Source organism: Lacerta agilis, chromosome 14 (genome assembly GCF_009819535.1).
Source record: "Lacerta agilis isolate rLacAgi1 chromosome 14, rLacAgi1.pri, whole genome shotgun sequence".
In the NCBI taxonomy this organism is placed as follows: Eukaryota; Metazoa; Chordata; class Lepidosauria; order Squamata; family Lacertidae; genus Lacerta; species Lacerta agilis.
In genome coordinates this window covers 21613052-21629004 of record NC_046325.1, presented here as the reverse complement: position 1 = coordinate 21629004, position 15953 = coordinate 21613052, and the positions used below count along the sequence as shown (strand labels likewise).

Here is a 15953-nt window from a genome sequence, read left to right as displayed (position 1 = left end):
ACTTTCTATATATTGCAGTTCTATGTGGTCCTGCAAGTTTGCAGTCCTCTCAGCAGTCTACCAACTAATTCAAATACAGTGGTACCTTGGTTCTCAAATTTAATACATTTTGGAATTCTGTTTGACTCCCAAAACCATTCGGATACTGAGGCACAGCTTCCGATTGGTTGCAGAAGCCGTGTCGGATGTTTGGCTTTGGAAAAACTTTTGGAAAAACTGGAACACTTCCTTCTGGGTTTGCGATGTTTGGCAGCCAATTTGTTCAACAATTAAGCCATCCGAGAACCAAGGTACAACTGTGTTATCGAAGAAACACGACAGTTACCAAGCCACTTTACTTTTCATTAAATTTCCTGGTGACATATCATTTAACATTTTTTTCCAGAGTTGTGATGAAGAATTACCGGCAGGTCCTGGCCTTGGTATTCGCTGTAAATGAGATTAATGAAAATCCCAAGATATTACCTAATGTTTCCTTGGGATTTCACATCATTGAGAGCTACTTCAGTCAGAAGTGGAACTACTATGTTGCAATGAAGTTGTTTTCTAAACAGTACAGATTTGTCCCCAATTATACCTGTGATGTCCAGAACAACCTAATCGGAGTCATAGGAGGACTAGGTGCTGAAACATCCCACCATTTGGCTGCCATCTTGGACATCTACAAATTTCCACAGGTTTTTAGAACTGGAACAAATTTTTTGTCTTTCCATTTCTTTCTGGGAGTGTGTTGTGTGGTTGCTTGTGCAGATGTATATTCCATTAAAACAAATGTAGCACAAACATTGAAATCTTACATCTTGGATCTTCTGGATGTAAAGGTGGGCAGTTAGAAAAGTTTCATAAATCATTTTTTAAGTACTAATGTAATTGTGAATGGATAAAGTGTAAGTTTCTCAGTGCGGAACCAGTGCTGTTTTTCTAAAAAAACGAGGTGCCAGAACTCACCACAAACACTTCCCTTGCTCTCTATTAATGGCAATAGTGCCCACCTAAGAGGAGCTGGAACTGAGTTATGGCTGAGAAAAAGCCCTGCTTTGGCTTTTAAATTTTCTTGATGTGTATTTTATTCTTCCTTCTGTAAATCAATTTAATACTCAAATCAATTTTTGAGCAGCATAGAATATTATTAAACATAAATAAATAAATAAATAAATAAATAAATAAATAAATAAATAAATAATCCACGTCTCCTTAAATCTCCTCCTTAAAGTATAGGGGAGCATTTTACATTGGATGAAGTCTTTGAGCAGTCTTCACAAGCAACTCACATTAAAATTAAACAGAATATTCAGTTGTCCATAAAATCACACAAACACATCTATAGGTTTACAAATTAATTTGTAAAACATCTTCCTGAATGTTCCCCAATTTTAGTTCACCTATGGTGACTTTGTCCCCATGCTGAAGGAGCAATCTCATTCACTGTCTTTGTATCGGATGGCTCCAAATGAAATCCATCAGTACAAGGCAATTGTCCAGCTACTTCTGCATTTCAAATGGATTTGGGTGGGTCTAATGACGATGAATGATGAAACAGGAGAATTATTTTTGAGCAATCTACTACCACTACTTTCTCAGAAAAACATCTGTGCTGCCTTCACTGAGAAAATTCCTATAAATGCCTTTTTCAGTGACTTATTAAATTTTCAAGAAAAATGGAACAAAATATTTTCAGATTTTATAAAAAGTAAAGCCAACACTATTGTTGTCTATGGGGAAGCTAACACCATGATAACATTGAGAGGACTGCTGCATGAAGGAGAATCTGAGAATGGGAAATCACTTGGTAAAGTGTGGATTATGGTAGCCCAGATGGACCTTGTAGCCGTGTCCATGCAAAAGGACTGGGATATAGAAGACTTCCATGGTGCCTTAGCCTTCACAGCCCACTCACATGAAGTGCCAGGGTTCCAAAATTTTCTTCAAAAACTAAACCCTCATTTGATGAAGGGAGATGGCTTCATCCAACCATTTTGGGAGCAAGCATTCGACTGTTCATTTCTAAATTCCCATTTTAATGGAGATGATGTGGACACTTGTACCGGAGAAGAGAGGCTGCAGAATCTTCCTGGGCCTTTATTTGAAATGACCATGACTGGCCACAGCTACAGTATCTACAATGCTGTACAGGCTCTGGCAAATTCGATACATGCCATGTACTCATCCATATTCATATCTAAAGCCACGGTGGAAAGAAGGAAGCTACAACTTAAAAATATGCAGCCATGGAAGGTAGTAGTTTTCACAGCATTCTGTCTTCACCATGAGAGCACAAGATCTTAATGCAGCCTTCACCCATCTGATGTCTTCCAGATGTGTAATTATGGGAACTGTAGTCTAAAACATTTGGAGGTCATCAGTTGGAGTAGGCTGTGTCAAAAGCATGTGATCTGTAGCCATTCCACACGGAGTCTCAATGCTATTGAATTTAATTGTGTAATTTGAGATTGACATTTGGACATCAGAAACCAGTGTGGAATTTCTCTCATTTAAATTTCAAAATATATGACCCTTTCCTGAATATTTCAAAACATCAAAATATGAACAACAACAAAGTAGTATGAGTGGAGCATCATTTCCCCACATAATATAGATGAGAAAACATCATGATAACATTTAAAAATGAAGAATTATAAAGTGCAGAAATCTTGAGAAGGCATGGTAGAAGAGATTTTTTTTTCAACAAATGTCAAATGCATTAGCATGGCTTGCTTTCCTTCTAAGGGAAGAGAATTCTGGGGAACTTTAGTCGCATTTAATTTAAATTTAAAAATGCATGTGTGGTTCACAGGGTGTATTTAACACTATGAACAAATATCCACCCACAAATCTAAGTGAATGGGGTGGGGTACAAGGGTATAGGAAATATCTTGGATACTAATACAATTCCAACACTGAATTATTTTTCCCTTCCCCTTAGCTCCACCCTATTCTGAGGAGCATCTCATTTAACAACACTGCAGGAGAAACTGTGCACTTCAATGAGAATGGAGAATTGACAATGGGGGTTGATATTACAAATCTGATTACTTTTCCCAATAAGTCATTTGTTAGAATGAAAGTTGGAAGAATGAATCCTTGGGCCACTAATGGCAAACATTTGAGCATTGATGAAGACGCCATTGTGTGGCCTAGAAGTTTTAACCAGGTGGGACATCACTATTGCCTTTAGTTGCCATAAAATAAAAGGAGGGATGGAGAGGAGAGGAAAGGAGAAACAATCATTTGTCGCTTCCTCGGTATGTTTCTATAGTCTTTATCCCAGTGTGTATATATTGGCAAAATCTGAACCTTTTTTTTTTTGCTTGCAAAGAAGTCCCACTGTGAGGAATGGAGTGTGTATATGATATTCCACTTTTCCTGCTGGAAATATAAACACTTCTCTGTACATTTTCTTTAAGATATTATATTATAACAATGATATGTGTTTTTAACTAATCCTGTGTTTGAAAATAGCCCATATTTTATCAGTGACTTGTGACACAAAAAGACAAAGACAGGACACATTTTTGTTTCCATTCTTCAAGTAGGCTGCTCTTATTGGGAGCTTTTATTCAGACCCTGATACACCAGCTTTCATATTCAAGCCCATTCACACTCCTTGTTCTCTCTTCTTTTTGCAACTCACTTTAACCCCAAATTTTCACCTGCACTCCTCTTTTCCTCCACCCTCCTCCTTTCCTTTTTCTGCTCTCCCTTGCACACAAACCATCACACATTTCCCTGACTCCTCCTCTCTTCTATTCTGCAGCCCATGCTGATACATATGACTGTATCTTTAACATGACTACAATCTGAAGAGCAAGCCTTTCAGTTAGCTAGTTCAGTTAGAGAAGGATGAGCTTTGGGTGTGTTGTGCATATACAGTACATTCTAAATACCGAAACAAACCTCTGCCATTGTTTAAAACAACAAAGTTCCTCTTAGTTCTCTTCATCCCTACTTTATTCCAACTTCCTTTTTATGGAATCTAGTCTGACTAGGTTCATGAAGACAGGGAATGCTACCAGCACAGAAGGTACAAAGACTGGCCGTGCCAGTTCAAGACACTGCTCAACACCTCATGAGCACCTGCATTAATATGACAGAATCCAAGGATAATACTGTGAGGATAGTGATGTTATCATGCTATTTTATCAATATATATTCTCAATGCTAATCATCCACATTTCCTGAATAGGTGATGCCCCTTTCACTCTGTAACGACAACTGTCAACCTGGTTACCAGAAGAAGAAAAAGGAGGGGGAGCCATTTTGCTGCTACGATTGTGTTCCATGTCCAGAAGGGAAGGTTTCTCATGCACAAGGTAGAATGTGCAGCACCTGGAGTAGTCTAGCATTCTGCACCATTGGGCACATAGTAGTAATTACTGGCCAAAAAGTTCTTTACCTAGTATTCCTGGAAACTATCCTGATATCAACCAACTCAAAATAGTAGTTATGGGCACTTTTCACCTTGGAACCAAAGAAATGAAAGAAATGCATCTACCCTTCAGTGCACAATACTAGGTACCCTTTTAAAGGGAAGTAGTTTTTGAATCCATGGTGATGCTCACCACCAAAAGAAGGAGCCCGAGTGCTGCATTTGACCAGATAAATGAGTGGTGTCTTTTTCTGCAGCCCTTGTCTTTTCCTAGGCAGTTCAAACTGTGAGGATATTTTAGAGTAAGTTCCTTAGCGCTTAGCACAAGGAGTCATTCAGTCCTACCATTTGCTGGAGGCACCAGGTTTTGAGGATGATTGTGGGGGCAAACGTTGAGTGTGTGACGTTAGGACATGGGTGGGGGGGGGAGCCGGGGGCAGAGTTTACCTTGAAGGTTGTGCATTAACACAAACACACATTTTTTGTCTTAAAAGGAAGACATCATGATTTGATTTTAAAAGGGGGAAATTTAAAAAAACAGAAAATCCTATTTTAAAAATAGGAAAAACTATTCCTAAATCCAATTCTTAGCTTCTTGGCCATAACTGCAAAAAGCAAGATCTGGAAATGTTTTTCATCTTCTTTTTTCAGATGCAGAATTTTGCACAATGTGCCCAAAAGACCATTATCCAAACAAAGAAAAGGATCAGTGCATTCCAAAGATAATAACCTTCTTGTCTTATGAGGACCCTTTGGGGACGAGTTTAGCCATCTTTGCACTTTTATTTTCCTTGATCACTGCTCTAGTGCTAGGAGCCTTTATAATGCACCGCGACACTCCTATTGTCAAAGCCAACAACCGGAGCCTCACCTACACCCTCCTCATCTCCCTCCTGCTCTGTTTCCCTTGTGCTTTGCTGTTTATTGGCCATCCTGGGAAGGTGATGTGTCTCCTCCGTCAAGTTGCGTTTGCCATGGTCTTCTCAGTGGCTGTCTCTTCTGTGTTAGCAAAAACCATTACAGTGGTTCTGGCTTTCATGGCCACCAAGCCAGGAAGTAGCATGAGGAAATGGGTAGGGAAAAAGGTGGCCAATTCCATTGTTCTTCTCTGTTCTTTTGTTCAAGGAATTATTTGTACCATATGGCTGGCAATTAATCCTCCATTTCCAGATAGTGACATGAACTCAGTTACTGAAGAAATTGTACTTGAATGTAATGAGGGGTCTGTGACTATGTTCTATTGTGTCCTGGGTTACATGGGCTTCCTGGCTATTGTGAGCTTCACTGTAGCTTTCCAGGCTAGAAAATTACCTGACAGTTTCAATGAAGCCAAGCTAATCACTTTTAGCATGCTTGTGTTTTGCAGTGTTTGGTTATCCTTTTTCCCCTCGTACCTGAGCACCAAAGGAAAATTCATGGTAGCTGTGGAGATCTTCTCCATCTTAGCCTCCAGTGCTGGGCTGCTGGGTTGCATCTTCTTCCCTAAATGTTATATTATTGTCCTGAGACCAGAACTGAACAAAAGAGACCACTTAATAAAGAGAAATGTTCACTGATGCTTGTGGACATTCTGCAACCTTTAGAGTGGACCAAAGTTGCAGAGTAGCTATAGAACTTCCAATAGCAGCCTGGTGAGTGGGCAGCTTAGTTGACCTGTCTTGAGGTGGTCCTTAACCCAGGCACAACCTTAAGCAAATTTCCACCTTCAGCCCAAAGGTTAATTCAGGATACATGCACAATGCCTGAACCAAAGCCTATATACATCTGTAATCAAATAAAATTTTAATCACATAAAGTAGTTCTGTTAATTTGTTACCCTGTTAATACTTCAGCCTTTCCCCATGGGTTGTACACTGTGTGTAGGTCCACAATCCAACCAAATATTTACTGAGTGCAGCAGAAAGTGGAGTTGGCATGGCAATAAGGCAAGAATCCCATTTCACATTGCACCTGCCCTTCCTGATGGAATGATCCTCTATCAGAGTTGGGAATGGCCTATATGCCCTCTATGGGAATCACCCAGCATTGAGCCCTGGTGTGGTGTAAGTCAGGTGTCCAGGATCTGACTATGTGACAGCCCAGCTATGCTTAGGGAGTGCCATGGCCAATCTATCCTACAGACACCCTTTTCTTTGTTGCCCAATGCCAGTTCTGCCAATATATAAAAGTCGAATAACCATTCAACAACAGTAAACCTTAAGTCGCAGAGGGAAATGTGAAAAAACACCAACCAAGGAACCTATTAAGGTGGGGGGAGGGAATCAGTTCTGACCCTGTCAACCAGCAACTGAAATATTCTAGTGAGGCTGTCCACTGTCTGTGGTCCAATGCTGTAAGCAGAACCAGACACAGTGCTTGCAGTAATTAACTTTATTGTTCAGTAATCAAGGCAGGAGAGGAGGAGGAGGAGGGGAAGGAGAAGGGGACGACAGAGGATCAGCTGGTTGGACAGTGTTCTTGAAGCAACTGGCATGAGTTTAGCCAAACTGCGGGAGGCAGTGGAGGATAGGGGTGCCTGGCATGCTCTGGTCCATGGGGTCACAAAGAGTCGGACACGACTGAACGACTGAACAACACAACAACAATCAAGGCACATCCATCAGATAAGCAAGTGAGTTGCAGAAGCTAAAATTCTGGCCCCTCTTCCCCCTTATTTACACCTCCATTTTTCACTGTGGTTCAGCTTTTCTTAATTGTTTTAGCCTTTTCTTGACTCTTCATCCCTGCGCTGAGAGTGGGAGAGGGGAAGGAGCCTAATCAGGACTGTATTGCAAAGCAGGAGACACAGGCCCTGCTTCTTCTTTATCAGTGTCCGTGGTTGGCTCAAGCCTCTCCCCTTCACCCTCAGTCTGTCCCGCCACCTGAACCTGGTTCAAAGTCCCCTCCCCCCTCAGGTGCCTCCTTGACCACTGGCTGCCACCACTCTTCCTTTTCCACCCAGTCCCTGACACCCACTTTCAAAGCCCTGAACCACCAGTGATGCCCAGAGTGAGATTTATGCCAAATATGAATTACTTTTGTGTGAACTTAGCTGATGCTTGGCAAAGGCAATACAAACTGAGCAAAATCTCACTGGCAACTAATTATCTCTCAAGGAAGATAATAATAGCTGCAGAATCCAGGAAAATAACAATTAGCAATTTTGTCATGCTAGTTGCAACTTCAAACACACTGGAGAAATGATAACCATGCATATCATTATCAAAAGTGCTGCTTTTCTCTGATGCAATGGGCACTCAGAGCCAGTAAGCAAGGTCAAAAATAAACACCTGAAAAGAGCAATAAAAACCTTGTGCTTTTTAGAATTGGATCTAGGACTATGTAGGGCTCAGACATTACCATACCTTTTTATATGTTAGGTTATGCTTTCAACAACCGATTCCACCATGATTTTTAACCAGAAAAAGTGATCCTTTGAGAATATTTGTTTGTCATACTTTCTCTTCCTTGCTGACTTCCACCTCACAGATTTGGGCAAACTGACAGAGAATTTACGTGGTTATAATTTTGCTTCTTTGCCCATCAAGGGAATGAGTTACCAAAAGAGATTCATGTGGTATTTTTCAAAGAAAGAAAACAGCAATAACTTTGTAATTCGTACTCTCTCTCAAAGGATGAAAATGCACTGTTTGAAACACTGATGAACAAGGAGCTATTATTAAGTAAACAAGTAGGATACCAGTTCACAGCTTACCTAACCAGTCATGCTATAAATTTATGCAGCAACAAAATCATCCACCATTCAACCGAGACTGTAACAAAACTGATAACTCTTGAAATATGGGGATCTATCATTGGAGGGGAAGTTTTATGAACAGGATCGTGCTAGTGGTGGCCTTCCTTCTTGTCCTGCTGTGTCATACTGTATGCAACACACATTGTATTCATCTCAGCATGTTTGATGATCCACTCCCAACTCCTCATGGATTTTATCAGTCCGGAGACCTTCTCATCGGTGAGATAGTTTCTCAAGTCTTCTTCCACTATAATACCCTCTCGTTCATGGAACAGCCTTCACAGGAGATGATTGATGAGCCTTTGTAAGACATCTCTATCTCTCACTTGGTCATGATTGGAGCAAATCATTAAGGAATGATGTGCTTTATTTGTAGTGTGACAAAAATGTGACTGGAATTGTTATTTATCATTTTATACAATATATTGTTGGACCCCCTAAACTTGTAAGATTCCTCCAGAAGCAAAGTAAAAGTGAATGGCTTCTGTGCTTTTTGTATTTTACTCCTATAGAAAAGAAAACTTGGTGGATTAAACCTTTATTCAGTTTTACCACAAAAGTCCACATCTTTTTAGTTTTTGATTTCTTAGTGCCATATTATAGAGATAACAACATGTTTATTTCGCCCAGTGGCAGACCTCAGGGTCTCAAATTTCATCAGTGCCCTGTGCGGTGCCAAAATCTGGGGAAATTTTGAAATGGTTTGCTAGCCCAAAACTATAATCCGGAGCAATCAAAAACTTGGAAGTTTGCAGTTGAGTGCTGAGGTAGGGTGCAAATATGCTTTTGCTGTGATTGTTATTGTAGCTTTATTAAACAGCTTTAACTCTCATTACAGTTCAGTCCCAAAGAATTATCAGCACATCCTGGCCTTAGCATTTGCTGTCAAGGAGATCAATGAGAATCCCAACATTTTATCAAATATTTCTTTAGGGTTCCACATCCTCAATAGCTATTATGCTGCCAGGATGACTTATAAGGTGACAATGAACCTGCTTTCCACACAACATGGGTTTATCCCCAACTTCAAGTGTGACAAACAGAACAATTTGATAGCACTCATTGGAGGGTGTATCTCTGAAATCTCTGCCAATGTGGCCATCCTTTCAGCAATCCACAAGACTCCACAAGTAAGCTGTGTGAATGAGATTTCACAACTGTAGTACAGGCAAGAACCAATAAATGTGTGACCAATTGACACACATCCAATTGATGTGCAACTGTGTGCATAGCCGTAACCAGAAAATGGGGTGGAATGGGTGCAGGGGCATAATGGGGAGTAGTGGGGCAGAGTGGGCTTATGGGTCAGAAACACAACCACTGGACAAAATGGTTGTTGTCTGTACACTATCTGGGCTTCAACAAACTATTTGATTTAAGTTTCCATAATATTTTGGTTATCAAATAGGTTACATGTAAATTAATCATACAATCTGGTGGATTCTGACCACATCAAAAAAACTGTACACAAAGAGTGTCCATTGATGGTTCCTCATCAAAGTTGGGAGGGATTTAAACTGGGCTGCTTCAGGGCTCATCTTCAAAAAATTGTTCAATGAGCTAGTCAAAGGTGACCATCCTTATAAATTTGTGGGTGACTAAACCTGAGAGGGAAAGTTAACATTTTGGATGGCTTGAATAAAATTCAAAATGATGTTGATGCAGTGTAAAACTAAGCTGAAATTAACATAAGGAAATCTAATAGAGACAAATGAGACATATTTCATTTAGGAAAATGAAGGAGAACCCCCAAGAATAACAGATGATCAAAAGTGAAATACGAGTAAGCATATCATGCTTGCAAAAAGATTTACTGCAATTTTAGACTGCATTCACAGAACCATAGATTGTATGTTATAAAATGCAACAATACCACTTTGCTCTGCACTAGCCAGCATCATGTGGAGTACTTTGCGCAGTTCTCTGTGGTGTAGCAAAAGAAGGCTACAGACATATTTGAGGAGACTGAGAGAAGGGCAACAGCGATGATCAAGAGTAAACAAAATAAATTATAGAAGAAATATTTGAAGAAGCAGTGTATGTTTAGAACAGGAGGCTAACGAGAAATATGTGCAATAATGGTGGTGCTCATTTGCACAGGTGGGGCATCTAAGAGCAAGTTGAATCAGGGGCAGGCAGAGCCAATGGGTCAAAGTAAGCAAAGCTATTGGTAGACAGAATTGTTGCCAAACTCACAATTAGATTTTATATACTGTGATTCATTAAGGGCTGTAATGCTTGTTTGTTTTTCAATTAGATAGATAGATAGATAGATAGATAGATAGATAGATAGAATGGAGGGCTCTATCAACATAGCTGTTATTAAATCTCTGTGTGGCTGCTGCCAAGTTGGTGCTCTGGCTGCTCACCAGTCTAGTCAGCTGTCCACATGGCACACCTAACATGGATGCTACAAGCTGCATTAACTCAGGCAGTCGCACCTTGTGGCAGGTGTTTCTCTTGACAGTGCAATTGGGGCTGAGGCAGAACAGTGGCAGGAGACCAGACATACGCTGGTGGCGGCACAGTGTGTTATCAATACGAACCTCTCAATCTGGCATCTGAGCCAAGTGGCCCATTGCAATACATAATGGAATAAATTACTAAGGGGTGTATGTTCTCAGTGAAGTTCTTCAACCAGAGGGTGGGCAGTGACTTGGGCAGATCATTGAACTCTGGCTTTCCATGGGCTGTTGGAAGAGATTGTCTACAAGATTTCCTGCAACTCTAGGATTTAAAATTAATGTAAACATTCCCCCCCCAGCTCACTTATGGATCATTTTTGCCATTACAAGGTGTCAAAATGCTGTTACCATTTTTGTACCAGATGGTCCCAAATGAAGCCCACCAGCAAATGGGAGTTGTGAGGGTCCTTCAACATTTTGGATGGACATGGATTGGGCTCTTAGCTGTGGATGATGACAGAGGGGACAGGTTTTTACAGACAATTGTGTCAATCCTTTCCCAGAATGGCATCTGCCACGCCTTCACCATAAGAATACCAAACTGGAATTATGTGGATGAGATGATAGACTATGTTTTCCAGAACTGGAAAAATTATATAGTTGTCTTTGAGAGAAACCCCAGTGTATTTTTTATTTATGGAGAACATCCATGCTTTCAGATATTAATAACATTGTTTTTTGTAGCACCCTTAAGTGACTTTCCACCTCTTGGTAAAAAAGTGTGGATTGTTACATCCCACTGGGATTTTGCGGCACACTCACTACAGAAGAACTGGGATATGCAAACTTTCCATGGTTCCATATCCTTCACAGTTCACTCAAACCAGCCATTAGGATTCCAAAAGTTTGTTCAGATATTAAGACCTTCATGGGCCAAAGGAGATGGTTTTATCCAAGACTTCTGGGAACAGGCATTCAGCTGTTCATTAAACATTTCTCAAGGGAGGGAGGAGGAAGATGAAATGAAAACCTGCACTGGAGAGGAGAAGCTGGAGACCCTTCCCGGAATTCTCTTTGAAATGCACATGACTGGCCATAGTTACAATGTCTACAATGCTGTCTATGCAGTGGCACATGCTTTGCAGGCCATATACAAATCCAACTCCATAAGGAGAAGAATGGCAGAAGGGGAGAGGCTGGTATTTCAAAATGTGCAACCATGGCAGGTAATTACAACCCAACCCAATACTTAAAAAACCCCAAGAATAATAAAACCCAGATAACTTTAGATTAAGGGGAGAAAGGAACCGTATACTTAAATAATTGATTACCACACAAAAATGTTTGCAGCTGTATTTTTATTTTGGACTACAGGCATTCATATGATAAAACACTGGGTTAAAAAAAAAACCCAACCAAACAAACAAATGGATTAGAATTGCAGGTAGATAAAGTCACCAGAAATCCATTTATTTAAAAGTGTGAGATAAGTTTCAAGACTTTGTTGTCCTTTTGCTCATATGTTTTTCCAAACTAGGTCCATCACTTTCTGAGTAACCTATCATTCAACAACAGTGCAGGGGACACTGTGCGTTTTGATGACAATGGAGAATTAGTTGCTGGTTTTGATGTTACAAACTGGGTGATGTTCCCCAATGGCTCAGTGGTAAGAGTAAAAATTGGAAGACTTGAACCCCAGGCTCCTCCGGGCAAAGAGTTAACCATTAATGAAGACCAAATTACATGGCACCCAACCTTCAATCAAGTGAGACATTGGGTTAAATGCGTGGCTCCTTTCCTTCTTTGTAACTATGCAATAAAAAGATCAAAGTTCAGAATGCCAAGTTCTTACTGTTTGCTACCAATGACCATTGCAATAGAAATTTTAAAAAATAACAAGACACACAAAGAGTAGGTTATAATATATCAAGTGTTCAGACCTGCATATTATCCAACCTTAAGATTGTTTAAAACTGAACTCTTGTTTGTTGTGATCAAGGAATAATGCATTTGGAGAGGTTCTCTCTTTCATATTGTTCCCCCAAATTTAGTTCCCCCCAAATAATTCAGATTTAAAAAAAATCCTGTTGGCAGTTGACACTATTTTAGGTCAAAAAGTATTCTGTAACTTTCCTGCTGCTTCTGCATATAAAGCTATCCTATAGGTAATGAATTTCTCTACATGATATTCTTTCCCCATTCTTGATTCTGTGAGAGAGAATGGGATGGATCATCCCTCGCTGAAAAAGACTTTAGTGAGTTATGAGACATCTTTTTCATGTCTATATAAATAGTGTTTTTGATGGCTTGTAGAATTTGTCTCATCTTTGAGGCAAGCTATTACAACCCCTCAAGTTCCTTTCCAAATTAATCTCACCTGCCCTTTTAAAATCTCGTCTGGACTCTCTAATACCATCCATTTCAATAGCTCACTATTTTCAGAACAGTACAGAGTTTTCAAGACACTTGGGCCCTTTTCGGTTGTTTGATCCCATGAATGGAATTATTTAATGAGTGTAGTGGAAATAAGTCTATTGGCTGCAATCCTCCATTGTCCTCCCAATGGCTTTCTATGACATATTTTGGTGACTCGGTGCAGCAGGGAGCCTTCTCTATTCATGCAGGCTTCTAAATCCATTGACATGGCTGGTACAACTAGAAATGCATTAGAGAAGACTCCTAGCTGTATACATTAAGCCCCCCAACAAGATGGAGGTGTTGGAAATGGCTTGCAAGTGTGGGGCGGAGGGAGCTGGACCTACTCACATATTTGAAATAGGTGGAAAGCGAAGAGCACTTAAACTCCTATTGCTTATCCCATAAAGGTGCTGCCTGTTTCTCTGTGCAATGACCACTGCTATCCTGGCTACAATAGGAAAAAGAGGGAAGGAGAGAAATTTTGCTGCTATGATTGTGCTCCATGTCCAGAAGGGATGATCTCTAGCCAGAAAGGTAGGAGGCATGATACCAATAAATTTCCATAGTATACATATGCATTATATTTGCTTGGAGAATGTACTGGATATCCCCTGAGTATTTATGAGGTCAGTTCACAAAACAGAATTTTCCAGATCCTAGGGAACCTATCAATGAAATAGTAAAGCAAGTAAGGAAGTAAGTAAATAGGACTAAGGGATCGTGGCATCTGGAATTCAACAGCTGAAGTGGTGGCTGTCTATATAAGAAGGGGCAGGTGACCTCCTTTGCCAGGGAGTGCCATAAGCACTGAGGGCCTTATCTGAAGCCATAGTACCTCTTCAACATATATCCTACATGGCTAGGTTAGGGGCTACCTTTCCTCTTTCCAACCAGACCAACCTTTATTTCAAATGCTATCCAGATGAAGTCCTCTTTCATTTATCTGCTACATGACGGATAGGATACAATGTAACATTCACAGCCTTTTAAACTATTGTAGCTTCCACCAAAGTATTCTGGGAGCTGAAATTTAAGGGTGCAGAGATTTATTAGGAGACACCTATTCCCCTTCCAGAGCTACAATTCCCAGAGGGGTTTAACAATCAATCGCTCATTACGGAGATGTCTTATTTGCAATATATCAACAGAACACCAGTGAATAAGTTTTAGTTGATGAAAAAGGAAACATGATCTACAAATAATAGAAATGGCAAGTCAAAAGCACATTATACATATGGTCACATGAGAAAATAATGTGAAATAAGCTGTATTGAAACAGTGGCTGTTACATGCAAGGATTATCCGTGCGCTCTGGTTTCTGTCACGGTGTTCCGTTGCTCCAGAAGCGGTTTAGTCATGCTGGCCACATGACCCGGAAAGCTGTCTGTGGACAAATTCCGGCTATCTTGGCCTGAAAGCCATCCAGGGTCCTTTACCTTTTTACCCTTTATTATATGCAAGATTAAAAATAACTATAAAATTAAAATCCCCCCCTTTTATTTGTCTATGGTTAGAGGTCAGTAAGATGTGGTAAATCAAAATGTGGATTCTGTGCATAGCGTCAGACCCCAGACCTCTCACCCCCACAAAACTATGCTATTTCCACCCTTGCTTGAAAGATTCAGGCTCTTTGCTTGGGAAATGCCAATGTTTTGATTAAAGAAGTCAGCATTCAAAGGTGCATTGCCAGAAGCTATATGGCTAAGTGAAGCATAGAAATGCCCAGCTGACTACTTTTAAATGGAGTGGGGGGGGGCAGGGCCCATCACTTGGGCTGGGCTGTGATATTCTGTAGTGTTTTTGTTTTTTTGTGGGGTTTGTTGCTGTTGTTACTGTTATTTTTCTTTATCTTTATTTTGGGAAATTATTCAATTTGCTTGTGTCCTTTTTTTGTATTTTTCAGATATGGACGCCTGTGTCAAATGCCCAGAAGATAAATATCCCAACAATTACCAGACTCAATGTATTCCCAAGGTTTTAAGTTACCTCTCTTACAAAGAAAATTTAGGGATCATATTAGTTGTCTTGGCCATTTTTTTCTCTTTGATCACAGTTTTAGTACTCAGAACATTCATGAAGCACAATAACACTCCCATAGTCAAAGCCAACAACCAGACTCTGACCTACATCCTCCTCATCTCCCTCCACCTTTGTTTCCTCTGCTCTTTTCTCTTCATTGGACAGCCTGGAAAGATTATTTGCCTCCTCCGACAAATGACTTTTGGCATCTTCTCTGTAGCTTTGTCCTCTATCTTGGCAAAGACCATCACCGTGGTTCTAGCATTCATGGCAACCAAACCAGGATCTAGCATGAGAAAATGGGTTGGTAAAGACCTGGCAAATTCTATTGTCTTTTCCTGCTCCTTTATCCAAGCTGCAATTTGTATTTTTTGGTTAAGTACTTCCCCACCATTCCCATATAGGAACATGGACTCACTGAATGCGGAAATCATACTGGAATGTAAGGAGGGATCAGCTGCCATGTTTTATTGTGTCTTAGCCTATATGGGTTCCCTGGCCATTCTCAGTTTCATGGTAGCTTTTCTAGCCAGGAAGCTACCTGACAGTTTCAATGAAGCCAAGTTCATCACTTTCAGCATGTTGGTGTTTTGCAGTGTTTGGCTGTCCTTTGTTCCAACCTACTTGAGCACCAAACGAAAATACATGGTGGCTGTGGAGATCTTCTCCATCTTGGCTTCCAGTGCTGGGTTACTGGGTTGCATCTTTTCCCCTAAATGCTACATAATTGTGTTGAGGCCTGAGCTGAACAACAGGGAGCAACTGATAATTAGAAATAGAGAAAGAAAGTAAGAGCATATGGTTATTCATCTGTTATGTAAATTTATTTGCAAATGTTGGTGGTAGAGATATGATAAGCAAACAGCCACCCTTAGATTTCTGTGACTAGAGTTGAGCTGGATGAATCTCACCCCAGTTTTGCCATTAATGCCTATTCTGTTCATTTTCCACTGACTGAACATGCAGCCTTTCTAAAGGAAGTTGTGTCTTTACCCACCAGAAATCATGG

At 40.3% G+C, this 15953-nt stretch overlaps 2 protein-coding genes across 2 annotated transcripts; both read left to right on the top strand.

Annotated features, from left to right (window-relative positions):
• Positions 1-3099: 3099 nt before the first annotated feature.
• Positions 3100-5922, top strand: LOC117057645 (vomeronasal type-2 receptor 26-like). Its single transcript, XM_033168486.1, has 3 exons — positions 3100-3151; positions 4184-4310; positions 5018-5922. The coding sequence occupies exons 2-3, from the start codon at positions 4187-4189 to the stop codon at positions 5920-5922; spliced, it is 1029 nt and encodes a 342-aa protein (XP_033024377.1). The 5' UTR covers positions 3100-3151; positions 4184-4186.
• Positions 5923-8260: 2338 nt separating this feature from the next.
• On the top strand, positions 8261-15736 carry LOC117057644 (vomeronasal type-2 receptor 26-like). Its single transcript, XM_033168485.1, has 5 exons — positions 8261-8406; positions 8941-9232; positions 11071-11190; positions 12045-12216; positions 14829-15736. The coding sequence occupies exons 1-5, from the start codon at positions 8261-8263 to the stop codon at positions 15734-15736; spliced, it is 1638 nt and encodes a 545-aa protein (XP_033024376.1).
• Positions 15737-15953: the final 217 nt, after the last annotated feature.